The 24,734-nt window shown below is 38.3% G+C and overlaps 4 protein-coding genes across 7 annotated transcripts; 2 read left to right on the top strand and 2 right to left on the bottom strand.

Annotated features, from left to right (window-relative positions):
• Positions 1 to 621: 621 nt before the first annotated feature.
• On the bottom strand, positions 622 to 5,977 carry LOC137958485 (uncharacterized). 3 transcript variants are annotated; one of them, XR_011109552.1, is made up of 3 exons: positions 5,661 to 5,977; positions 2,677 to 4,751; positions 622 to 1,107 (listed from the first exon to the last, which is right to left on the bottom strand). XR_011109552.1 is itself a non-coding variant. In XM_068811329.1 (2 exons), exon 2 carries the CDS (start codon positions 4,688 to 4,690, stop codon positions 2,804 to 2,806), a length of 1,887 nt encoding a protein of 628 aa, XP_068667430.1. In that variant the 5' UTR covers positions 4,691 to 4,695; positions 5,661 to 5,977; the 3' UTR covers positions 2,287 to 2,803. The 3 variants fall into 3 exon arrangements, 1 of the variants encoding a protein (XP_068667430.1); XR_011114751.1 differs by having other exon boundaries at positions 2,677 to 4,695; XM_068811329.1 differs by lacking the exon at positions 622 to 1,107 and having other exon boundaries at positions 2,287 to 4,695.
• On the top strand, positions 5,790 to 9,006 carry LOC137949751 (mitochondrial inner membrane protease ATP23-like). Its single transcript, XM_068795930.1, has 5 exons — positions 5,790 to 5,795; positions 6,651 to 6,759; positions 6,936 to 7,017; positions 7,332 to 7,527; positions 7,725 to 9,006. The coding sequence occupies exons 1-5, from the start codon at positions 5,790 to 5,792 to the stop codon at positions 7,896 to 7,898; spliced, it is 567 nt and encodes a 188-aa protein (XP_068652031.1). The 3' UTR covers positions 7,899 to 9,006.
• An 87-nt stretch (positions 9,007 to 9,093) lies between these two features.
• On the bottom strand, positions 9,094 to 17,945 carry LOC137933869 (actin-related protein 3). The gene is made up of 10 exons (XM_068789944.1): positions 17,551 to 17,945; positions 13,756 to 13,990; positions 13,438 to 13,662; positions 13,133 to 13,279; positions 12,195 to 12,287; positions 11,445 to 11,564; positions 10,819 to 10,929; positions 10,594 to 10,719; positions 10,394 to 10,492; positions 9,094 to 9,647 (listed from the first exon to the last, which is right to left on the bottom strand). Exons 1-10 carry the CDS (start codon positions 17,598 to 17,600, stop codon positions 9,567 to 9,569), a joined length of 1,287 nt encoding a protein of 428 aa, XP_068646045.1. The 5' UTR covers positions 17,601 to 17,945; the 3' UTR covers positions 9,094 to 9,566.
• A 976-nt stretch (positions 17,946 to 18,921) lies between these two features.
• LOC137953742 (oxysterol-binding protein-related protein 1D-like) lies at positions 18,922 to 24,181 on the top strand. 2 transcript variants are annotated; one of them, XM_068801248.1, is made up of 9 exons: positions 18,922 to 19,302; positions 19,406 to 19,984; positions 20,580 to 20,936; positions 21,192 to 21,279; positions 22,133 to 22,593; positions 22,789 to 22,944; positions 23,030 to 23,338; positions 23,431 to 23,775; positions 23,893 to 24,181. In XM_068801248.1, the coding sequence occupies exons 2-9, from the start codon at positions 19,430 to 19,432 to the stop codon at positions 24,073 to 24,075; spliced, it is 2,454 nt and encodes an 817-aa protein (XP_068657349.1). In that variant the 5' UTR covers positions 18,922 to 19,302; positions 19,406 to 19,429; the 3' UTR covers positions 24,076 to 24,181. The 2 variants fall into 2 exon arrangements, with proteins under 2 accessions (XP_068657349.1, XP_068657340.1); XM_068801239.1 differs by having other exon boundaries at positions 19,400 to 19,984.
• The last annotated feature ends 553 nt before the right edge of the window (positions 24,182 to 24,734 follow it).

Below are 24,734 nucleotides of genomic sequence, written 5' to 3'. Positions count from 1 at the left end.
ACAATCTTCAACAATAAAAGCAAGAAGATGAACCAAACAAAACCCATGATACAACCAGGAGATTCGTCAATCAATCGTTAAGCTAACTACAGTAAAAGAAAGAGCAACACTAAATGGTATCGAAGAAACAGTATTTACAAGGTATTGAAGAGGGGTACATCCCCACTAAAGAGAACCTCACCAAGACAAATAGACAATACAGCAATAACATGAACAAATTCTAACAACTGCCATACCCATCAAGGAACAAAGACATTAGAAAGCCACCTTGCGTGCCTTTCTCAACAACTAGAAAATAAACTTTTTCAAAAAAAGGATCCTTCAACAGCCTCGTCTTACCGCTTTCCTATTAAATTTGAGGTTTTCCAAAGATAGAAAAAGAGAAACAGAGAATGTGCTCAAAAGAAACTTGTGTATCTTCTCACTTCAATTACAAGCGAAGCAGGAAAACACTGATTACATAGCACATACTTCTGATATGGGGCTAAAATCAACTTAAAAGTGATGACATTACAAGGTCTCTTAAGATTTTTCTCATTAATGGGACTGCCTAAATAAACTACCAGTACCACTAAATTTTCTATTATTAAAGCTCTACACAAATGAAAGCTTGATCAAGTTCACAGATAAGCAAAGGATCCCCAACTGTACAACACCTCCTGGAGTATACAAATATTTGAACATCTGATTTTTATCTGATTCTGGAGCATACATGTATCTGAACTTCAGATGCTATCTCAATATGGAGCATACATGTATTTGAGCATCTGATACTACATCAAGCTACACATATACATGGTGTTGGGCTATACAACTTATACCTGGAATCGGGCTACATGAATCAAGTGCTCACCAAAAGTTTTACATGTATTTTCCAGGCTACAGGTATATTTACAAAGGTTTTTGAAGAGTTCAATCAAGTCAAGATGTATTAGAATTTCATCCATAGGGCACATCCTAGCACATCCTACAGATTTCTATTTACATGAAAAAATTGACTTGAGGCCAAAACAAAACTGGGATAATTGCAAACAAAGCCATCATCTGATATATCCAATCAAGGCAGCCAGTTGGTCTCAATCTTCCTCAAGTTATCAGTTTAGGCTCCTGGATATGATGAAGAAAGAATCTTATGTTAAAATAAATAAAATTATGTTGACTAAAAAGGAACAAATCCTTCTTACTACTCACAAACCCAGACAGCACAAGTTTAAAATATATAAAAAAAAAAGGAAGAAAAGAAGGAGGAGGAGGAGGAAGAGAATATGAACCCAAATTTAGATAAGATTCAAAGAAAATAAATAGAGAACTTGAGACACTTTGGTCGGACCCGACTTCATGTGTTCATTTCACTAACAGGTGTTAGATACCTGATTTAGCCCATTCCCAAGGCCATAATCTAGACATATAACTGAAACATGAAACCTGGAAAGAGGTACATGCAGCATCCTATCAGGGTCCTCAAGCAGCAAATGATCAAGCTCCTCAAACAGCATATTAACTGTCATTTATCCTTTTAGTAAATTTAGGCTAATCAAAAGCAAAGTGTGCCCTCAATTTGACCTATTCCTTTTCCCAATCAACAGATTACAAGATAGTACAAGAGAAACCCCCATGTAGCCCTCGAAACCAAAGAACCAATCCACACTTAAACCATTTTGAAATGGAAATCAAATAGACCACAGAATTTACACGATTTGTATTTTGGCATTTGGCTTGGAGGCCACATGGGTTTCTCAACGCGCAATCTTGGGTTCCAGTATCAAGAGTATCTGGGGTAACTGCTGTAACCAATTTCACAAGAGAATTTCCCTATTTACCACAGAATAAAATATGATATTACATGGCACAGGGGAAAACAAATAAACTCATAGAGACAAACCAGAGCAGTCCCATAAAAAAATGCACATCCGATTTTACATATGGAGCTTGCTGACAGCTCAGCATGCAACCATAGCATGACAGAAGTAATATATCCCTATAAGTAGCTTTTTCAACACCCCATATCAGCAGTGATGTCAATCCCAAGACAAACACAGAACCGGATTCCTAAGAATTATAGACTGAAAAGTAGTACAAATATCAGGACATATCTAACAAAGCTGAAGATAAGCCCAGTCGCATGATCAAAATCAAAGCTCAAAGGGCCCTAAAAATTGTTAAGATCATGACACTACTTGAAAACGCAAAGACAGATCACATCTTGAACTATTAAGGCTACCTTCTGGTAAAGCAATCCTAAGAACTTTAAAAAATCAAATGAAAAAAACAAAGCTCTCTATATAATCTATCAAGCAAAGGTCAACAGACAAGATAAAAGCAAAGGAAAATGCAAGTCAATAAGGTACAAATATTTATGACTACACCCATCTAAAAATTACAGAACAATACCTAGAAAACTTAATCTAGACAGCACTCACATCAGATAATCTAAGTATTAGAGCCAAGACCAAAAGGGGGAAAGAATCAGCCGAACCCTCCAAGAAGCCTAACAGAATAGAAGCCAAATACAGGAAAAGAACCCAACCTAGTTAAACATTTCCCATCACCATCAAAACCAACTACTATTTAGCAACACATATAGATTTTTGTGTCTATTGTTCTGAAGAAATCAAATGAACTCAGATAAAGAGTATAGTCTATACCACTCTTATGTGGCACACTAATAACACTTACTCATTTTTCCCTTGAAGCAAACAGCCATATATGGCAAAATTAGATACTTGGAAGGGTGGTGGTAAGAACTAAGAAGACACCACCAGTCAACTTCATGGAAAGTCTGTTAAACCAGACAAAACTGTGGTTACTCACGACGTCTTTTCCCATATTCTGAATCCCGAGACCGAGACCTGTGATCATCCTTTTGCATCACACTGGACTTGCTGCGAGATCTGGAAGAGTGCCCCCTGTCCCATTCTTCATCATTGTCCCAATCACGATCCCTAGGCCTATGGTTCTCCCTGTACCTGTCCTTTTCCTCTCGATGCCGGTCCCTATGAGACATGTCCCAATCTGATTCTCTCTCATCGCGACGCCTCCTCTCGGAAGTTCCAGACCAGTCGCGGTCAGAACCCCTCTCCTTTTCACGAGAAGCATTAGACCTTCCTCCTCTTTCTTGACTTGCTTCTCCGTAACCATGGTCTGATGCCACATCATCGCCACCATAGCTTGACTCCCTTGTCCTTTGCCCATGTTCATCACCCCCCCAACCTGCCATGCTTTGATCAGTCCACATCCCAGAATGAGCATCCATTCCAGAACTTCCCATCATTCCCATTCCATTAGAAACTCCCCGGGCAAAGAAAGCCGGGTTCACATGTGGCGCCACTCCCGGAAGTGCCACTGGGTTAACAGCTGGAAATGAAGACATCATCCCTGGAAATGCTGGGCCTGCAAAGCCCCCATAACCAACCCCTCTGCCCATATATGTTGGGTCAAAACCAGCACCCATCATACCCTGTGGGTGCATCATTCCACCAGCGGGACCCCCTAGTGCAGGTCCCCCAAAGCCTTGCCCATATGGACCACCAACTGCACCAGCAGTTCCAACCATTCCTCTTCCTCCAACTGACCCTCTTCCTCGCATGGGCCCATTCCCACTTTGCCCACGGTTAAGTACCCCTGGTGCACCACGACCCCAACCAACCTTTGAAAAGTTTCTCCCGCCATCTCCTCCCTGGTAATTCATTCCACCACTTCGTCCAACACCATCATTCGTTGTTCTCCTTCCCTGAGATGGACCTTGTACTTGAGCCTTATTAAAATAAGCAGCACCCATTTGCTTCAAAGTCTGAGGGGAAGCAAATGCCACAACACAAGCTCGGCCATTAAACACATAACCATTCATGCCTTCCTTGCATGCTGCAGCTGCGGAGGATTCATAAAACTCAACCTGACAATAGCCTTTAGATTTTCCACTTGCTCTTTCATCGAAGAACTTGATTTCTTTTACTCTACCATAATGAGAACAAACACTTTCTAGCTCAGCATCGGTGGTCCACCAATGTAGTTCACCAACAAAAAGCATAGTTGAGCCATTCTCCGTAGAGGCCAATGGTTGCCTGTTTGTATTTTCATTAGCCACTGGCCTATTCATTGTTGACATTGCACGGTTTACCGCTCCAGGGGGACCACTTTGAACACTTGAATCTTGTAAAGATGATGGGCCACCAACAAAATTGCCAGTGACTTGATTAGAATCAAACCCAGCTTTCGGAGCTGGGCCCCTATAACCTACAGTGCCTTGGGTCTCACCATGCATCTCTAAGCCATTTACATCATCTATACTCTTAGCCGACAAATATGGACCTCGATTCTGCTCCACATTAGATAACCCAGTTTGACTGATATTGGAATTTTTCCCTTCCACACCCACTCCAGGGATGCTCACCTCTTGCTGGGCAGCAGGGACTGAGACTCGAACACCAGGGTTCTCAACCTTTGGACCTTGGGTCCCACCATTTCCAACAGAACCTAGCAAAACAGGTGTCTCACTCCGTTGTTGCAAAGACTGCATGAAATCCCCGCCCACATTGACATCATTGTAAAGGTCATCATACTCATCATCTTCTCCCATTAGCTCTTCATCAGCAAGAGCAGATATGGCTCCGCTGCCCTGATATTGCAGTTTTTGACTTCCACCATACTCATCATCCCCGTAATCTAATTGCTCTTCAGCTATTGGATCCATTAACACTTCACTCCAGAATGAAGAAATAACGGATGAAAGAAATAAGCAATCAGATAGAAGCCTAGTTTCAGTAAAATGAATTAGTGGAGAAAACAATTCAATTATCACTCCAAAGCTGCCTATTCTGAAGAGGACAAAACAGAGCTCCGAAGAGAAGAAAGGCTCAATAGTAATAGAGCCTTCGGGGACAATAGAACAGAGAACCAGACAAGTATTTTAAAATACAGCCACTAGGAAGAGAGAAACAAATCCGAATATATAAACTGGCATGAGAAAAAATGTCCTTTTTTTTTTTTTTTTTTCCCAAGACGTAAAAAGATGAAACAGCAGCACCCATTTCGTGAAATCGTCCAGAATTAAAGAATCCAAATTTCAGGAAGCAACAACAACGAAAATAAGATGACTTACAATGCCTGCCCCATAAAACTATTAAATCGCACATCCTCATACGCAACAGAGAGAAAAAAAGGAAAATCTTCGAGAAAATTACTTATTCATTAAAACACTATTTGTGAAAAAAGTCCCTCAAGAAAAAGAACAAAGCAACAGAAAAATCTTTCAGACTCACGTCTAAACCTTCACAGATAAATCACTTGTTTCTAAAAACACTATTTGTCGAAAAAGACTCTCGCGGAAATCACAAAGCAACAGCAAAATCTTCCAGACTCACGTCTAACTTTCACAGATAAAACTAGCAAAAACCAAATAGCCAGATGACGAGAGCAGAGCTCTCACACAATAACATCTTTTATTCTTTAGGTTCTAAAAATAGATCAATCATAAGCATCAGCAAAAATCACAAACACCACAAGAAACTGGCGAATGGAAATATAGTTGAAATACGTCATAACCAAAAGAAAGCCACAACAAAGTAAAAATCCTTAAACAAAACCAGAAGACCTAGCACGAAAATAGGTCTATCCAGTATCAGAGCTGATCTATAAAGTAAGGACAGTCTGTAAATCCTCACCTAGAAAAATCTAACCCCGAGAAAGCAAATTTCAGTTTAGTGTTCCGATGTTTCGGGTAGAGATGGATGTAGGATTTGCTCAAACCTCCGCAAACTTCCTTTTCCTGTCTTAGCCGCCAGAGTCATACGATGCGGGTTTTTTCCTCTTCTGGGTCGTCGATGACTCTAAGCTCGGCCTTCAATCATTCATGATGATTGACACATGCTCTTATCTAAATCCACATTGTCTAAACTCAAGAAACCATCTATTGCGTGTACCTTGCTCTCAAATCTTTTTCATCCGAATCTGTGTACTGTGATGAGTATGATCCAAGGGGGGGGTCGGCCCAACGCTCACCTGGCTTGCAGCATCCGGCAATCTTCGGCTGGGAATCGGAGGGGGGGTGCTTTGGTTTTCTAACAGTTCCATAAGATCAGCTCGATCATAGTGGGCCTCGCGGATTTGAACAGATCCGATCCCCACCGGTAAGAATTTAGTATGACCGTATAGTATAGTAGAAAGTACAGTAGAAAGATAAATTTTAACTTGTTTGAATTAATAAATAACTTTAAAAAATAAAATAAAATAAAATATATAAAAATAAAATACTTAAACAAATTATACTTTTATAATATCCAAATGCTTAATCAAATTGTTACTTCTTAATATTTAAATTCTCGCTCTTAAAATATTAATTAAATATAATATTAAAATAATAAATTTATGTAAATAAAAAAAGGGTATTTTATTATATAAATTTAATTTTATAAGCTAGTTTTATTTAACTAAAATAATATATTTTAAGTTGTTTTAAATTAATAAATTGGAAGTTTGCAAAGGGGCTTCATTTTATTATGTACAATTTGGACAATTTTATATTGAAAAAAACAAATTGGACCAATGTGATTTCAATTCCAGGGACATCCAACTTTCCTCAGACATCAAAATCCCTGTTTGCTAACCCTGTAAAAGGTTGAAATTCCATTGCTTGCTCAGTTGATTGTGTATAGGGGGGTCTTGCGGGTGGACAGGCAGAAGAGGAAAGCGTTTCATCCTCTTCTGGCTATAGCGCTAAAACGGTGGAAGAATGCCAATACATGATCAACAAGAGACTCAAAAGTGAGAAAGAAAGCCATCTCTTAGTTCTCTCCTTTTATTCTAAATTTACAGGTTCATGTTTTTTTTTACATTGTAGGCTTCTTCTGGCCGTCAAACCATTGTTGTATTAGCTTTTCTAGCATTGAGTTTTTTTTATATTTCTTTCATTGAAGATGTTATTTTCTCTGTCTTTTTAGCCCCCACGGTGAGATTCCTGAGAGAACATTTGGAGAAGGCAGGGTGCATTGTTGGTAAAAATTTCATCAAGCCAGTCAATTGAGACAAGCAGATCAGCGGGGGTTATGTTTGTGGAGAAGGTGTACGTTTTCTTAATACTTTTATTACTATTTTCCTTCATATTGGTTACAGTTGGAAGTAAAATCAAGTGATGTCACTTTCTTAAAAACAAAAAGGGAAATTGATGTCTTTGTGGATCTTTGTTTTTTCAATCTGACTAATGAACGAATAGAGGGTTCTACCTGTTGACAAATTTTAAAGCCATGTGCGTCCTGAGGAGGTAAAGATCCTCCTTAAGTTTCGATTAATGGGTCTTGTAAGCCTATTTGTGGCGTTTGGCTCTGTGGCTGCCTTAGGACTGCATTCATAAGATTGATGTTCAGTACCGTTTGGAGAACACCGTCTCTGTATGCAACTGAGACAGTTTTATGTTGTTCTCATGATATTGCTGATGGAGCCATGGAGCTTTTTGGGCACAGATTGTTGGCTCTGTATACTTTTTGGGGGGCCATGGAGCTTCCTGATGGAATTGCTGCTGGGTTTGGGTTAGGGGTAGGCTGGTGCGTGGATTTTCTGAAAGAACCAAAAGTAGATAGCCCCTTATATGTCCCTTTCCATAATTTTTTTTACCTGCCCATGCCCTCTAATATAGTGAGAATTCAGAGTGGATATGAGACTACTGTCTTCTAGAGCTTTTTCATCATTTAGTTTTTTTTTTTTTCTAAGATTTAGATGCCAATTGATTGATCCATGAATTGATACATGCATATGATGATTGTCGTGCTAAAAACTTGGACTGGTCAATTTGTGTGCATCATGCTTGCAGTGAGGTGACTCTTTCTCTGACTCTTTCCCCCACAAACATGGAGAAACACAATAAGAGTTCAATTTTTACATTTGTGTATCTGTATTCCTACTCATAATTCTCTTATTTCTTAACTTCAACTCTCAGTATGGATTCCATTCATGCATTCTTCTCTTTGCCTTTACTTCTCCTTTTATGTCCTCTGGTTCATCCTTATATCATATTTCCTACTTATTCGGATTCGTACTGGGCATTTAAGCGGCGATTGCCACTACAAACGTGAACTGTTGCGTGGATACATAAAAATAAGGGGTCATGAACAAGTGAGTTTAATTTGTGTTTTCATATTACCTTGCTTTCTCAAATCATGATTCTCATTGGGAAATTTATTAGCTTGTATAAATTTGGTTTGAATTTGTATATTCTTTACTCTGTTGGATATGAAGTTGACTTTGTACTTTACTGCTATGCTCCAACTGAGTTGCAAAGAAGCTATCAATTTAGATGATATGGTTGTTTAAAGATAGGGCCTTCTGCAGAGTCAGCTTGTATAATTTGTGTTTTCTCCCAAAGGAGTCACGAAGAAGAAGCAAAATTAGTTAAAGTAGCAACTTTCTTATTTATTCCCGATTATTTCTTAATTTTCACAAAGCAGTTTTGCTTTCTTTGGCTTTTTTAATTTACCTCATGTTGAGAACTAGTATACTGAAAATTCTATTGGTCTATTTGTTTCTTGAAGAACGTTTAGAAAATTATCACTAAGACAAAAAATACTCTCTTTCTCTTAGTCCTGAATTTGATGTCATTACTTCAGCTATTTAATTAAATTGTCATCTAGTTTTTGGTTGCTCACATAGTTTGTGTTGAAGGAGTGTGGAAAGAAGAGTTATGAAGTCTGTTGTTGCCTACCCATACTGCTCAGAAGTAGCTGCTAACGATGCCATGGAGGCTGCTTGGGATGTTTGCTACAACGACACGAAGCCTTTTGATCGAGCTCCATAACTAAAAGCGTTGTTCTTTTTTTCATTTGAATTTCTTCTACATGAAAGTAGAAAGGTAGATCAGGAATTAGTCCCAACACCTTTGAGCTTTCTTTAAAATGAGTTATTAAGAATTTTTCTGATTAGCTCTGTAGTGCGTATATGTACAACACAGTCAACATGTATTTCCAAATTTATTCATTTGAAGCATTTAGATTCAAACTTATTTAACCTCTCCCCCCCTTTATGTGGAAGCCATCATTTGCCTTGTATAGTGAACTGAATCAAATATTTGCCTGGTAAGTTCTGTATTAAATCATCCTAAGTTCCCATCAATCTGCATTAATTCACTTTAAATTCTCAAAACTCCCTCTGATAAACAGGTCATTGTCTACAAATACCAATCTGAGCTAAAGAAATTGAAATGAACAAAAAAAGAATATATTAATCTTTTACAATGTGGAACTTCCTCCTAATGAAATAAATCAATACAAAAAATACTATTCTGAATCAGCTAAGAAGAATGCTAAAATACCATTCACCTTAGCGTCATGTCTAATGTCTACGGTGCCCAAAACCCTTACCTACAAAGGTGTACAGGCAGCAACTTCTTAACAACCTTCTATGCGGGAATACCTGCGCTCGAAACGAACCTTTTATTCATAGTACATTTCCGATGACAAGTTGCAGATAGGTCAGTATACTAGTATATGGCCATGAAGAAGATATCTTGACTGGTAAGGCTGTTTGAAATGTGTACAATTGGACAGATGGAAGAAACTGCCATAAAGAAAATCATGCCAACTTCAATACATCCCTTTAAAGACGGGGTTTGTGCGGCAAATACTTGCACCGTATTCCTCATATTCTGCTTTTGTATGGCATGCCTGCAAATATTATCCAAGACAGATTGAATTGTTCATTTGTATGAAAACAACAAATAACTGAGAGAGCAAGACAAGAAAACTACCACAGAAATGATAGAAGGTGAACAGACCAAGCAAAAATCACATATGAGGGTTTCTTGTTTTTAGCAATCACGATTCAGTGTTTAACAAGCTGGCACGATTAGAACGTGGAACAATGATTCACATCAAACATAGCTTGTATCGATTGAGTAAAACATGCAAAAAGCACATACGAAGGAAACATTAAAAAAAAATCCCTGTTAAAAGGTTTAGAACCAGTTTCATGTGTAGGGGCAATTCATAACCATTGTGTTGCTGTTGTGGGCCACAAAACACTGGATTCAACAATCTCCAAGATGCTAAATTTGAATCGACTTATGTCCTTAGATGCCTTCTTAGGCAAAATTTGAAGTGAGGAGTACCTAAACACAGTTTTCTAAATCACAGTATTTTTTATGAGGTACATCTACCAGGTCAGTTAAGGATTGGACTAACGGATTCTTCTTTTCTTTGCCCCTCTTTGAGATTCAAATATCAGAAATAGTTACTTCTAATAGGTCAGAATTGTATTCAAACTTTTAGTCTGCATAATAAATTAGAGAAGTTTAATCTAGAATCTGAAAAGCTAGATCAACAAAGTACTCAGTAACTGCAGCACTGCAGAGAGATTAAAAAAAAAAAATCAATAAAATATTGTAATACAAGGGATGAAGAGGAGTAAATACAGTGTAGAACTCGGGCGTTGATGCTAGTACAGAGCCCCCAAACCAAACTGCAAATCTTTGGATGGGATGGCTGACTACATTAACTTCCACAGGTTGAGACTGAAAGGACAAAAAGAAAGAATTTATAAGACAGATATTGAAAAAATAACCTTATACGAAAATCATAGAAAAGCAAAAACATTTCCAAAGTAAAGTCTCACTTTTACTTCTCCACCATGTCGAGCATCTGATGCAACAAGTCGGGCATCCACAATCTGCTTCAAATCTCTTTGCAATCTTCTATGGAAGTCCTTGAACATAGTGGATCCACCAGAGAGGACTACATTCTGAGCAAAAAGATATTTCCAAGCTGAAAGTTAGCAAAACAATTAAAGCTGATCAGAAACAGAATTATAAAAATGCAACCAAATTTGCCAATAACGGACCTTATAAAGAGCCCTCCTTGTGTCAATAGGTGAGGACTGGATGCATTTATCAATTATAGATGGCATAGGAGTAGTAAAATCACTGCTGTAGATCTCAGGACTGAAGAAAACCTGCAAACACAAGCACTGTTTAACTGAAAGTGACCTAGATAAACAAGATCAGTATGTAAGTCTTGAAACACATACATTAAATGCACCAAGTGCCATTCCACCACTGTTAATTAAGGTCCAATAATTGCAGACTAGAAGTTTGCTGAAATGACCATGCAAGCTAACCAGGAAAATGATTAGATTTATATCAAGCGAAAGGCAGTCAGATGGCCTCATCATAGGAATCTTCAATTATCATTTCCTGGTTGCCAATCTTCGTCCAGTTGAGGCATTAGGAAGAGGTTAAACAAAAATTAAAACATAAACTCAGTGCTTTGTATTCCAGTTCCAATTAATGATGCTAACATCTAAAGAAAATAACAAGGCCATTAGGAAAAGATGCATCAAACAAACTGTTAGAAAAAGCTTCTGAGAGCTCATAAGTAATGAGTCGTTTCAGCAAAATATTGCTAAAGCAATAAAATGTAGTTTGCGTTATCTGATGAGAGAAGCTGCGGTTGAGTAGAATGAATGACCTCTGGGCCAAGGAATCTTTCATATCCTATGTCACAAGAGTAAGGTGCTCCAGTCTTGGGTTTGATACCAGTCCATTGCTTAATGTACTTAGAGGGCTCTCGGTCATATTTATTGAACTCCTGGTATCATAGACAAAAGTACGGTCACGTTAGAGAAGAATTGCAAACAACAGGAAATTTAACTGAAATTACAAAAGCACATAAAATTTAATCGGAGAATGAAGTATTCCTAAATATAACCAAATCATTTTGTTAATTTACCTCCAGAGGATTCTTAGCACCAAACAATTTCATTTTGAACCCTATCTGTCACAAAAATCATCCCAAGAGATGAAGGCATTTCCACAATAAGCAGATGTCTGTTTTTTAAGTGTATATTTAGGTATATTAATTTTGCATATGAGTGCAGCAGTCCAAGAGTTTCCATTTGATAAAAAAATAATCAGTTTTTCCAATAAAATACAATAAATGGCAGCGAAAAGTAGCTTCTTGAGGTGCGTGGCAGCACTTCTTTAAGAATAGCTCAGATACTTAACACAATTTTAATCTATAGTTCTCTTGTTCTTGAGTTAAATAACCTATGCAAGAAGGTATCTGCCTGCCCAATAAGGGTTGCCTTCACTGGCAGCTAGCCTTATACTTCTTAAGAACTGAAATTCTAAATCACAATAATACAGGCACTCAATAACAACTCATTCGAAGAAAACCAAATTTCCACTTAACAGTTGAATTGACAGGTAAAACATTTACCTTTACTATATCTGAACAAGTGTAGCAGTACATTTCTTTCACCTTTCGAGCTACTTCAAAAGAGTCTTCAGGCGGTATATGCTCTCCTCTTTCCTACAATGAGAAAATATCAAAACAGTAGAAACCAAGAAAGCTGATCAGAGAACTACATGATACACTACTAAGATATGTTCTTTTCAATGAAGATGGACAGCCAACTTATTACAATATCTCATCAAGTAAGTTTAATTATCAAATGGAGTTTCCCTTCATGCTTAATGTAGTGTTTAAGGTTTTCAAATATGACTACATGCTGATTATGAGTCGTACAAAGGAAAGATATTAAAGTGAAGTCCTTAACGTAACTTTGCCTGGCTCTGAGGAAGATTGTCAAAACCCTGAAGGCAGTGATACGGTACACGTCTTCTTAAATGACAAACAAAGGGTACTGAAAACTAGTAGTACTAAGAATCAATAGCCACAAAATGAAAAAAAACAAAAGAAAAGAAAATTTGACTTATGAAAAAGAAATACTTTTCAGGGCTTTTCAAGTTTCAATCCCAAAGCAATCAGAAGCATTTCCTTTTCTCAAGCATGAAATTTTGGTCTATTTGGAAATAGAAATTTAGGTAAAAATACAGTCTTGCAGGTCCTTGACATAGCATGCGTACGAGCAGTATGGGGTAAATGTGACATTTAGGTAAGTTAAAGAAAACAAATGTATAAATATGCCTCATGTCAGGCAAATATTGTCCAAAAGAATAAGTAGGTATTATTTGATGGATGGCATGTAATATAATCAAAGTCCTCTCCATTTTTTTAAAAGAAGTAATACAATCAAAGCCTAGCTGTTCAAGCAACATCATCACAATAATTGACACTCATCTTATACATCACTTTACAAAACAAGAAGCTAACATATACTGACACTACAAAGTCATTAGCATTGTAGTTCATACCCGCAAAAGCTGCTGAATAAAGAGAGTGACATCTTTCCCAGCAATAGGGATTGATTTGATGCTACTGCCAATAACATAACCATCAGCAACTGGTACAACATGTGTTGCACCATCTCCAATGTCTACTACAACCCCTGTCATCTCACACTGATGGAATTCACTAGTCAACTTAAGGTGCAACCAGCAAGCATTCATAAAGATATGATGCCAAGAAAAATAAAGGAAGAAGAAGAAGAAGAAGAAGAAGAAGAAGAAGAGAACATTAAAAATAGATAAACAAGATATATCAGACATCAACTATCAACCTTTGTCGTTGTGTACCCAGCAGCTAGGGCAAGGACAGGCTGGACTGCTATATAAAGTCCAGGAACATTAAACGTCTCAAACATAATTTCTCCAGTGTATTCACGACTTTCAGGAGCCGTGAGAGGGCTCTCTGTTAGGAGGAAATAATGATCCTCTGGGTCACATCGCAAGTAATTGAAAATACACTGCTGCCAGAATCTCTCCATAGCATCCCAATTTTCCACCTGAAAGGGCACCATCCATAACTCGGTTAAAAACTTACCCACTTTACATGACCACAAAGAAACTTGATAAGATATTAGGAAAAGAGTCTTTACTTGACCATGATGAATAGGGTAAGTGAGATTATATGTGCTGCTAGAACGGGACCGAGACAAGGCTTCCTCTCCAATGAAGAAATCAAGATCTGCCATAACACCAGCACTATGCTGTGCTAACCAATTTCCCTTTGTGGGAACCCTTGACTGAGTCAAGAAGGATTCATTGACAGCCACAACAGTTGGGATAATGAAACATGGCTCAACATTCCCAGCGAAGCCCATCTTAGTATACCTAACAGCAAACAACATCCCTAAAAGTGTCAAAAACAATTTAAAAAAAAAAGATTTTTTTTTTGTGCAAAAGACAATAATTATAGAAACAACTTAGATAATATCTAATCTCTGTGTTAAATGTACTGGAGGGTAGTTCTATTCCACAATATTCTGATTATATCTAGAAGAGTGTCATTAGTTTCGGGAAGTTTAGAAATGCCTATGGTCTAATTTTCATAATTTCTGGACTTGTATATATGGAGATATAAGGTGTGTATGTTAGAGAGGGTAGAGGAGTCTTTTCCTCTACAACTCACTTAATATGAAAGGGTTAGGGGGGACTCGTGCCTCACCCTAATCTAGAGCTTAAGCCTTCTCCAAAAAAGCTGCCACCTCCTCCTCTCTCTTAACTCTATTTCACTCAATTTCTCACACTATGTAACCAATAAAATAAAGGAAGGTGCACAGTAGAAAAAATTGGATGTTGATATCTTCCAATCTGGTAGAAACTTGGGATTTTCACTCTATAGAACAGCAGTGATATTTATAATTTTAAGTTTGTAATAACTGGTACACTTGTAATTGACACAGATTATTATTAAGGAGGGTTTAAACTGGGGATTAGTTATACCAGTCCTCTCATCTGTTTCTCACTTGGCAACTCTCTCTTCTCACTTGCTTTCATTTTCACTCATCTTCTACCTCACATGTATTCTCTCACTCTTCCCTTCTTATGTTTTGTCCAGTATTAATTTGTACAACCATAATTGAGTATTTCCCAAGAAACGAACCATAAGTTGACTTAAGGCAATGAAGAAAAAGGGCTTTCTTATCTCATCCAATGAGCAATTGAAAAGCTAGATATATGGAATGCAAAGTATCTTGACCTAAGAATTACCCATGAATAAAGCCTCTTCACATTTCTTTTAATACTGTCAAACTCTCCATGTCATTTTTTTTTTTTTTTTTTGAATGGTAGCTTCTCCACATCATGATTAACATTATAGCTTCAATCTCAAATATTTTGGGGTCAGCCATGTAAATTCCTCTCCATTTTACTAAATCCTAAGCTAATTTACACATCTCCTAGTCATTGCCAACCTTCAACTATTCCTTGTTGCTTCAAACCTTTAAGGACCAGTCGCTCCTATTGGCACATGTTCTTTGGAGAGAACATGCCAAAACCATATCAAATGGGTGTATCATATTTTTTCACCTACTTGTGCTACTACTAAGTTTTCATTACGTTCATTGTTAGTTTTATCTTTCCTAGTTTGCTCCAAATCCATAATCTCCACAGAAAGATAAACAAGTGCATAAAAGAACGCTCCCCCTCCCTCTTCATCACACCATTTATTGTAGGGACAATGCCAAGTTTTCAACCTGCAGATTGAGAAGGGGTTGGAAAAAAAATTGACACTTTGTGAGGCTTGCATTCAACTTGTTATAGCTCACCGACTTACATTATCACTATTTTTGAGTGGCCCAACTTAAAATTTTTTATTTTGTAGAAACTGAGATGTTCTGACATATTCAGGTTATTCCATGTTGCCCTTTGCACTCTTCCATCTATAGAAAATGTCAGCGAATCTCATTTATATAAAAGGGGAATTATCCAACATCAAGGACCCAATAATATTAACCTATTAGTGTGCAGGGAAAGTTTCCCTATGAATTGCCTTTTTTTTATTTGGAAAACTTTCCTAAAGAATTCGCTTTCTCACTTTCAAGCCTAAATGAAAGAAAAGAATCACACCACAAGAGGGTGCGATTCTCTCCCAAGAAATTTTCGAGTGAACAAGGTGGCATGATGTCATAGCTGATCAGTATTATAACCTCCTATATTTGATTGCGCTTTCTATAGGCTCACACTTCCATAAAATCTCCAAAGAAATAATCCAGGAATTGATTTTCATTTTTTCCTTCCTAGCTAATTCTCACTCTATGCACTAACCCAATCCAAAGATAACATTACATTGACTCATAATGGAACAAGTCACATGTACCTAAGGCCGTTTGGTCTAGTGGTATTCTCTTTACATCAGGTGCGTCAGGTCGCGAGTTCAAATCGCGCCACGCCCCTCTAAAAAATGGAACAAGTCACATGTGAAAGCAGATGAGCAGCCAAATTATTATCCCAGGTAGTCCTAATTCTTTAGGGAACCCAATGTAAGATACAACCAATGTACAAAGAAATGAAATTATGAAACTATACTGGGTCAGTTTTAGGCATCAGAAGCTACCTGAGGTTTTCATTGTTGGGACTTGTATACAGTCCCAAAACTGCTAATTCAGATGAACAGATAAAAGTCAATGTTATCATTGTTGTTGATTTTTTTTTTTAATTGTAATATACAACTCAAAGTCATTTAGAAAGTGCAATGCACTAAAACCAGTTGTAGAACTACCATGTCCCAGTCTAATTAGGAAAGCTGCAGTTCCAACTGAAAAGGCTTGAGAAGCTAACCACACTAATGAATACTGTGTCAACCAAATACTAAACAGCCTGATTTTTTTTTTTCTTAAGTGAAAAGCAACAGCCTGAAAATTCCTCAGCAGTGTAGCAGACATACAGCAAACAATATGTCCAACTTTTCTGTTGATCACCTCTATATAAGCATCCATGTGGTTGCAATGGATTTTAAGGTACATGAACAATAGGAGGGGCAAGATAAGCAAAAAATTACATTTATGATCCAGTGATGGAATTTCAAACGACACCAACAATTCCAATTATGTTCCCTTGAGGCTCCAATTATAATAGTGCCACTCAGGTTGTTGAGTTGTAGTTACAAATTTACCACGGTTTGTGCATCAGACTAAAAGTCATTCAATAAATTTAACCAACGTTTGAGAAAACAAAATGGCCCTCTAATAACAGATTTGCAGTAGCACAATTTTAAGAGAATTTCTTTTTTAAAAGTGTTTTAATGACAAAATGGCAGCTGGTTATAAGAATAGCCCAGATGAGCTATGATCAAATACTTAAGCGAGCTAAACACTGGAACTACTAACAAAAACAAAAAAACAAAAAACGATATTGATGACTCATGCAGTTCGAACAAGTATTGGTCAGTGTTACTTATTTGAATAGGTTATTAAATATTTACATCGACAATAAATAAATAAAAAAACCAAAAAAGGGCAGACTTGGACGCGTTATGATTAGTATTAGAACCTCAGAAAAAGAAATGTTCTGGACATAACCAACGTGAATAAAATTTTTTGGTGCTACTTAAACTTAATTTCGAACTCATAAGCAAGGCACAGTTACAGGTAAACAAGCGCAAAACCAATCAACTCAACAACAAATCACCGCAGTCCATTGACATTTCGAGCACAACAAGTCAACATTTTGATTCGGAAGCAAATTCTCAGCCTTCAATTTTCCAACGCAACATATTCCAACTACTGTAAGAGAATGAATTAAAAAACACATCTTGGAATAAAGCAAAACGAAAACGAATTCAGAAAAATTAAACACGCGGAAAATAAAAACCGAACCTAATTCTAGAAAAGAGAACGGGTAAGAGCAGAAATATGAAAGAAACTGAAACAAATGAGGCTCCATACACATACCCGGTTCCATTATCAATAACTACAGCGGGTCTTGAGGCGGCCGCGTCCATTGAAGAAAAAGGCAGAAATTCCGATTCCGATAAGCTTGTATTGGATCTCGATCCACCGTCTCTGAGATCCTACAACCAGCCCAAAGGACAAAAGAAGGCATAGATTCATGATCGCCTCGGATAACCCAGCAAAGATCTCGATTGGGACCTCATTCCCAACCGAAAACAACGAATCAACAACTTCCACAACAGCACCACCACACTGACTTCTTCTCCTTCACAAAAGAGAGATTAGATAAAATAAACTCTTCCAAAAAGTTTAATTTTAACCTTTTAACATCTGCTTCCAATTTTTCTCTCTCAGCTTCAATTTTCAGTCTTCCTCTCTTCACACGCAGACTTGGCTTTCCCAATTCCAATCCCTCTCTCTTTTTCGTTTTTTACTATCTCTGCTTTTGTTGTTTTTATCAGAAGGAAATAGTTTTTAATTTTGGTAGTTATAATTAATCGTAAATGTGTAAATGTATCCATACATGTCCCTAAATGTGTCATAATTATCTAGACACCCCTGTTTTTTTAATTTTTTCACTACATACCCCTGGTTGTACTTCAATGCATGTTTACCTATGTAAATTGAACTATAAAATTGTGTTAAAGTTATTTGTTGTATGAAGGTATTTTGGTAATTTTGATTGTATCATGGGTAAATTCGTAATATCGAAGAACATAAGGGTATATAAATAATTAGGTTAAATATCAGGGGTATGTAGCTTATTTAAACGAAACATGAGATTCTTCTCCCTGGCAATACTATTACTGCGGAATGATGATCTTGCATCATCGATAGTATATTTTCCAACAGGGCCCACAGTAGTAATTCAGGAATGATGGTCTATGGGCCTAAGTTGGCCATGGGGTTTAAGTGCACCGGGCCGGTGGGTCCATTTTTGTGGGCCCATCATGCTGCCTTGTCTCCCACTTTCTACCTGTAGTTTTATTCACTATTTAATAAATGGTTTTGTACATTTTAAGAATCTCCTGCACGCAAATGAAGAGATCTTTTCAAATGAGAAGCAAACGAGAGCCTCGAGAATTCGCATTGAGACTTTAATGTAAGAGATGAATGAGAGACCGGATAATTAAGGCAGATTTTTCAAGTCATTTGAAATGCCGGTTCGGTCCAAAAAGAGAAGAAAGATCCGGACCGAAAGGTGGGGCCCACAATTACATGAACCGACATGTTTAACGGTGATGCTCAGTACGAAAAAGATTGTACTTCGCGAGTGTTGATCTTACACGCGGCTCAGATGAGAGACTTCGGAGAGTAGACTCTCACTCTTTCTTTCTCTCTCTTCCCTGATTCAAACGGGAGAGAGTGCGATACTGTCATCAGTGAATTTAATGGATGAGTTGCGGCAGCAGCGGCAGCAGACTTCTTTACCGACTGCAATCTTAATTGCGGCAAACTTCAACCTTCCCTTAATATTATAACGCTTCCCTCGCTCTCTCTCTACTCTTCTCTCATCTCTGTACAGAATCGTTCTTATGTCATTTCCCAATAAAAGTATCGGATGGCTCTTCCTGTCTATCTCCGTTCGGGTTACCTTCTCCTCCAATCCGCGAAGTCTCCAGTCTAGGGTTTGTTCTTTCTCCGAGATCCCCGGCCACCGAAGATCCCTCAAATGTCGGGGTTTTCTTTTCGCATTCTTTGCTCACTTCCGGTGGCGCTTGTCATGAAGACAGCGAGAGATCGGATGGATTTGTGAGGATCTTTCTTGCTTTTGCTTCGCTTTGTCACTTTTGTGGGTGTTTCTTGCTTCGGTTCTCCTTCACTGGGGGTTCTTTTTTTTGTTTGTAAGTTTTAGGTGGTTTGATTTGGGTAAGGGGAGATGAATCCGCTCTGTTGCATTGCGCCGGTGTCGATCGATCGGGACCGGGCCAATCCGCCGGTGGTTCCTCTCAAGGTGAAGTCTCCGTCGCACCCGCTTGGGCTTGATGGTTCTGCTAGAGTCTCCGCTTTTGGGTCCAATAAGCAGTCGTCCTTCCAGTTGAGCAACGATTCCGAGGTCAGTTTTCCGGGTGCAGCGACGGCGAACTGCGAGGCGGAGGATATTCCAGCCGATGTGGCTGAAGGGCGGGAACCGAAAGGGAGCTGTGCGAATGGCATTGCCGTGAATGTGGGCGGTGTCGCCGGAATTCTGTACAAATGGGTGAATTACGGCAAGGGTTGGAGGTCCCGGTGGTTCGTCTTGCAGGATGGGGTGCTTTCTTATTATAAGATCCATGGGCCGCACAAGGTTTTGGTGGGCCAAATGGGGGACAAAGGTGTGAGGGTCATTGGGGAGGACTCCTTGAGGCACATGAGGAAGACTAGCTGGGGGAATGGGAGTACCGGACGAGGGTCGACGAAGCAGTGGAAACCATTTGGCGAGATACATTTGAAGGTTCACGCCTTTCATTTAATATCATCATCATACATTTTATTCTTTAAGGACTTGACAGCCAAAATATAAATTTGTGGTATCCCCGTGAAGGTACTGAAATGCACTCTGCCTGCGCCTGTGGTCGCACTATTGCTTTCCTTGTCATAACGGCTATATATAGTTTGCTTTTCTGTAGATGAAAGGTGCCCTTATGACTACCACAGTTACACTCTTGAAGGACAAAATTGTCGATGGTCTGGACTAAATATCGATAGCTGTAAAAGATAGTGAATTGGCAAGAGTTACCCGTTTAAGGATCTTAGCCATGGCCTGCATCGGTGCTCTATCTTAAACCATACTGTTGTACATTGAAATAATAATTTACTTTGATCAGGAAAGAGTTTTGGCCTTGTTTGTAAACAGACCTCTTTTTCAGTTCTTTGAATGCTTGAGTATGCTTATTTGTGCAACATATATTGGCATTAAAATTCATATAAATAAAACTGCTACAAGATCATTTCAGAAAAAGGAAAAAAGCTACAAGATGCTTTATGCAATTTCTTGCATTCTTGTAATTTTCAACAAGTCAGCAGTCTTAAAATGGTTGCACTTGCAGGTGTCATCAGTTCGTGCAAGTAAATCAGATGATAAGAGACTTTCTATTTTTACGGGCACAAAGACCCTTCACCTTAGGTGTGAATCTAGAGAGGACCGTGGGGCATGGATTGATGCATTTCTATCTGCCAAAGAAATGTTTCCTCGGGTTTTGACTGGCAGCGACTTCTACCCATCTGAAGAAGTTACTGTTTCCACTGAGAAGCTAAGGTGCCGACTACTTCAAGAAGGACTAAGCGAGACTGTTGTGAAAGATTGTGAGTCTATTGTGCAGCTTGAGTTATATGAACTTCAAAACCAGTTGGGATCCCTCCAAAGAAAGCATATTCTCCTGCTTGACACATTGAGACAGTTGGAGGTACTATAGCTGACATACTTGACATGTTTTGGCATTGCTGATTCTTTTTTTTCTTTTTTTAAAGTTATTTTTGTTATCTTTTTTTTTTTTTGTATTAATTTTTTATGTTCTCGTGTTGTTATCTTCAACTTGCGTAGGTTCATTGTTTTTAATTGTTCATATATTTCTATATGCTTTAAAACTGAAATATGGTATGTTTGGGTACTCAAAGAGGATTCATCTTTTGTATTAATTTATCCATATTTTCTCTTTCAGTCAGAGAAAGTAGAGCTCGAAACTACTGTAGTTGATGAAACAAAGGAGCGAGAGTCATACATAGGACAAGTAAATGGAAGATACAGTGGTTAGTAGATTTTCCAAGATATACTATTGTATTTTGATTCTACTTGTTTTTTTAATTCTCTTGTTTATAATTGCTTGTGTGATCTTGCCTATTTTTTTGTTACTGTGGCAATTTGTGGTGCCTGTTGGTTCATGCAGATTTGATATTGTTTGAAGACTTAAATAGATGCTTCTTGATTGTTATATAAATTATTATCTATGGGTGTTAGATCAGAACCAAGTGAAAGGTCTTCTGTCAAATAATGATACCTGCATGTGGTTGTGCATTTCTTCAGTGAATGTGTATTTGTGATGAGACATGATGTCTCAAGATCTAAGTGGATTCTTTCTGGGCTTATCTAAAAGCTAATGCAATTATCTAAAGTTTAGAAAACTCAGGTAGCATGTGGTTGTGCATTTCCTTGGGATATTTTTTACTTGTGACGATACATGATGAGTTAGGATCTATATGGATTCTTTCTGGGCTTATCTATTTGAAAGCCAAGCAGTTCAAAAGTTTAGAAAACATACGTAGCTATCTTATATGATGTTGAGATCTTTGCAATTAAGTGATGTGAGAGTTATGCTAAAGTGGGAAAGAGGAGATTATGATCTAGAATGCATAACAATTTACATATGCTACTTAACTGGTAATTTAACACCACAGATTATGATGTTTGGTGGAACTTTATCTTACTGCAACTTTCTTTTTTAGAAAAGTTTACTCCAAATTGTGGACTAGGCTGTTCAGCTTCTACCGATACCTTCAATTCATATTAGGTCCTCAGGAATATCTTGTCTTTGGCCCTTTCTTTATTTAAATTTTTTCCCTTTTCTGGTTCTCATTCTCAGATTCTTGTTCTTTCAATGTGCAGATTTCTACTCAATCTTGTCAGAGGGCAGTGCAACTGATTCTGATGCAGATAATGAGAGTCGATATGGAGGGGATGGAGAATCAGATGACGAGGATGGAATATACTTTGATACCAAGGATTTCCTATCTTCCGATTCCCTAAGAAGTGGTTCATATCGTAGCAGGGATGTAATGAGCAGTCACCCATATGATAGGGAATTGTTAATTTCTGACCATGAGGCCAACTTAGGTATTAAACCTATTGAATATCCATATGTCAAAAGGAGAGATAAGTTGCCAGAACCAAAGGAAAAAGAGAAGCCAGTGGGGCTATGGTCAATTATTAAAGAAAACATTGGAAAAGATCTGTCCGGTGTTTGTCTTCCAGTGTACTTCAATGAGCCACTTTCATCCTTGCAGAAATGTTTCGAAGATTTGGAGTACTCATACTTGGTTGATCGGGCCTTGGAGTGGGGCAAGCAGGTTTGTCTCTGTTTCTCTCACCTTTGCACTTCAAATTATTTGTGGATCATCAACACGATGTGGTAGACAAAAGCGTATGCTTTAATAGGTCCAAGTCAATGTCATTAAATTTAGGGTAGAAGATGTTCAAATAATGTACTCAGTTGATTAACCACCACCTGTTTTGATTCAGCATGTTTATTGGATGTGATGCAGGGGAACAGTTTGATGAGGATTCTACATATAGCAGCCTTTGCTGTATCTGGATATGCTTCAACAGAAGGTAGACAGTGTAAGCCTTTCAACCCGCTTCTTGGGGAGACTTATGAGGCTGAATACCCTGACAAAGGTCTCCACTTCTTCTCTGAAAAGGTTGTTCTTCTTTGCTTCTTTGCTTGAATTTGGGTTGTACATGCATCTTCATTATGTATCTGATAGAAAAAGGATCTTGGTCCAGGTAAGTCACCATCCGATGATAGTTGCATGTCACTGTGACGGCAGAGGCTGGAAGTTCTGGGCAGACTCAAATCTGAAAGGGAAGTTCTGGGGTCGATCGATACAGCTTGATCCTGTTGGTGTCCTCACCCTCCAATTTGAGGATGGGGAGACTTTTCAATGGAGCAAGGTCACTACTTCCATCTACAACATCATAATTGGTAAGATCTACTGTGATCACTATGGTACGATGAGGATCAAAGGTAGTGGCAATTACTCCTGCAAGCTCAAGTTCAAAGAACAGTCCATCATTGATAGGAACCCACATCAGGTAAAGGGGAGTAGATAAACTTGATTCATTCTCTACCTGACTTCCTCAAAAGTATGAAAAAAGTTTCTGAGACCATCAATTGCAACATGCAGGTTCATGGATTTGTGCAAGACAATAGGACTGGAAGCAAAGTCGCAATGTTAATAGGCAAATGGGACGAAGCCATGTATTATGTCCTTGGTGATCCAACAACCAAACCGAAGGGTTATGATCCCATGTCAGAGGCCGTGCTGCTGTGGGAGCGGGACAAATCTATGATCCAAACCCGATATGACCTCACCCCATTTGCCATCTCATTGAATGAGTTGACACCTGGCTTGCATGAGAAGTTGCCACCAACTGATTCCAGGCTCAGGCCAGACCAGAGGCACTTAGAGAATGGTGAATATGAAATGGCCAATGCAGAAAAACTTCGGCTTGAGCAGTCACAGAGACAGGTACCTTATAGGATTTGCTGAATGCACCTGAATTCCCATAATTCATACTTGGAAGTTCTTGTATAATACATAACGTAGCATGAAGGTTTTAAGAATTCTCTATTATGTGTTCCCCAGGCTAGGAAGCTGCAGGAAAGAGGATGGCAACCAAGGTGGTTTAGGAAAGACAAGGATGAAGACTGCTACCGTTATATTGGTGGATACTGGGAAGCTAAAGAGAAAGGAAAATGGGATGGGATTCCTGATATTTTTTGCCAGAACGACGTTTTACAATGCCTGGAACAACATGTTTTATCATAGTTTCAGTTTCATTTCCCTGTTCCCTTGCGTGTATTTTGTGGACCGACTGGAACTTGGAAATCTAGTTGTTTGCAGTTATGAGAAGCAGCAAGAGCTTTTTAGTGTATGTATGATTTCTTCAACCTGAAGCTTGGATGCTAAAGCTCAACTGTGGTTGCTAAAGCTCAACCGTGGTTGCTAAAACTCTTGTCAAGTGGGACCATAATGCCTAGTCTTCAGCAGGCTAGAAGATCATTGCCTTGATGTGATTTTTGAGTTAAGTCAATTTTCACAATTGTGTTAAATTAGCTAGCAAGTGTTAACAAGTCACTTCAACCTCTTTAGGTTTGTCACATTTCAACATGTCCCATTCTTGAGAGACATCTTCCACTTCTTATCTACCAGGGATATGAGAGAGACATCTTCTACTACTCATCTACCAAGGAATTGAACACATATTGAAAGGTAGATGACTTTGATGATTGTACAACCTTAGTATCGAGAACCAGATAGGGGTCAGGAAATCAAATTAAGTCAGAAAAAAACGAGTTATCAACGAGTTAGACTCGTATCTTTTGAGTTTAACCCGACATTAGACTGATTCTGGCTGAGTTACATTGAACAAGATGAAGTCATACTCAAAACCCATGAAGTGAACTTGCCTGGTTTACCTTTGTAAA

Source organism: Aristolochia californica, unplaced genomic scaffold (genome assembly GCF_029961685.1).
Source record: "Aristolochia californica isolate CCGP_79_NKW_82.1479 unplaced genomic scaffold, dmAriCali1.0.hap1 SCAF_1, whole genome shotgun sequence".
Lineage (NCBI taxonomy): Eukaryota > Viridiplantae > Streptophyta > Magnoliopsida > Piperales > Aristolochiaceae > Aristolochia > Aristolochia californica.
This window is presented reverse-complemented; position numbering and strand designations above follow the sequence as displayed.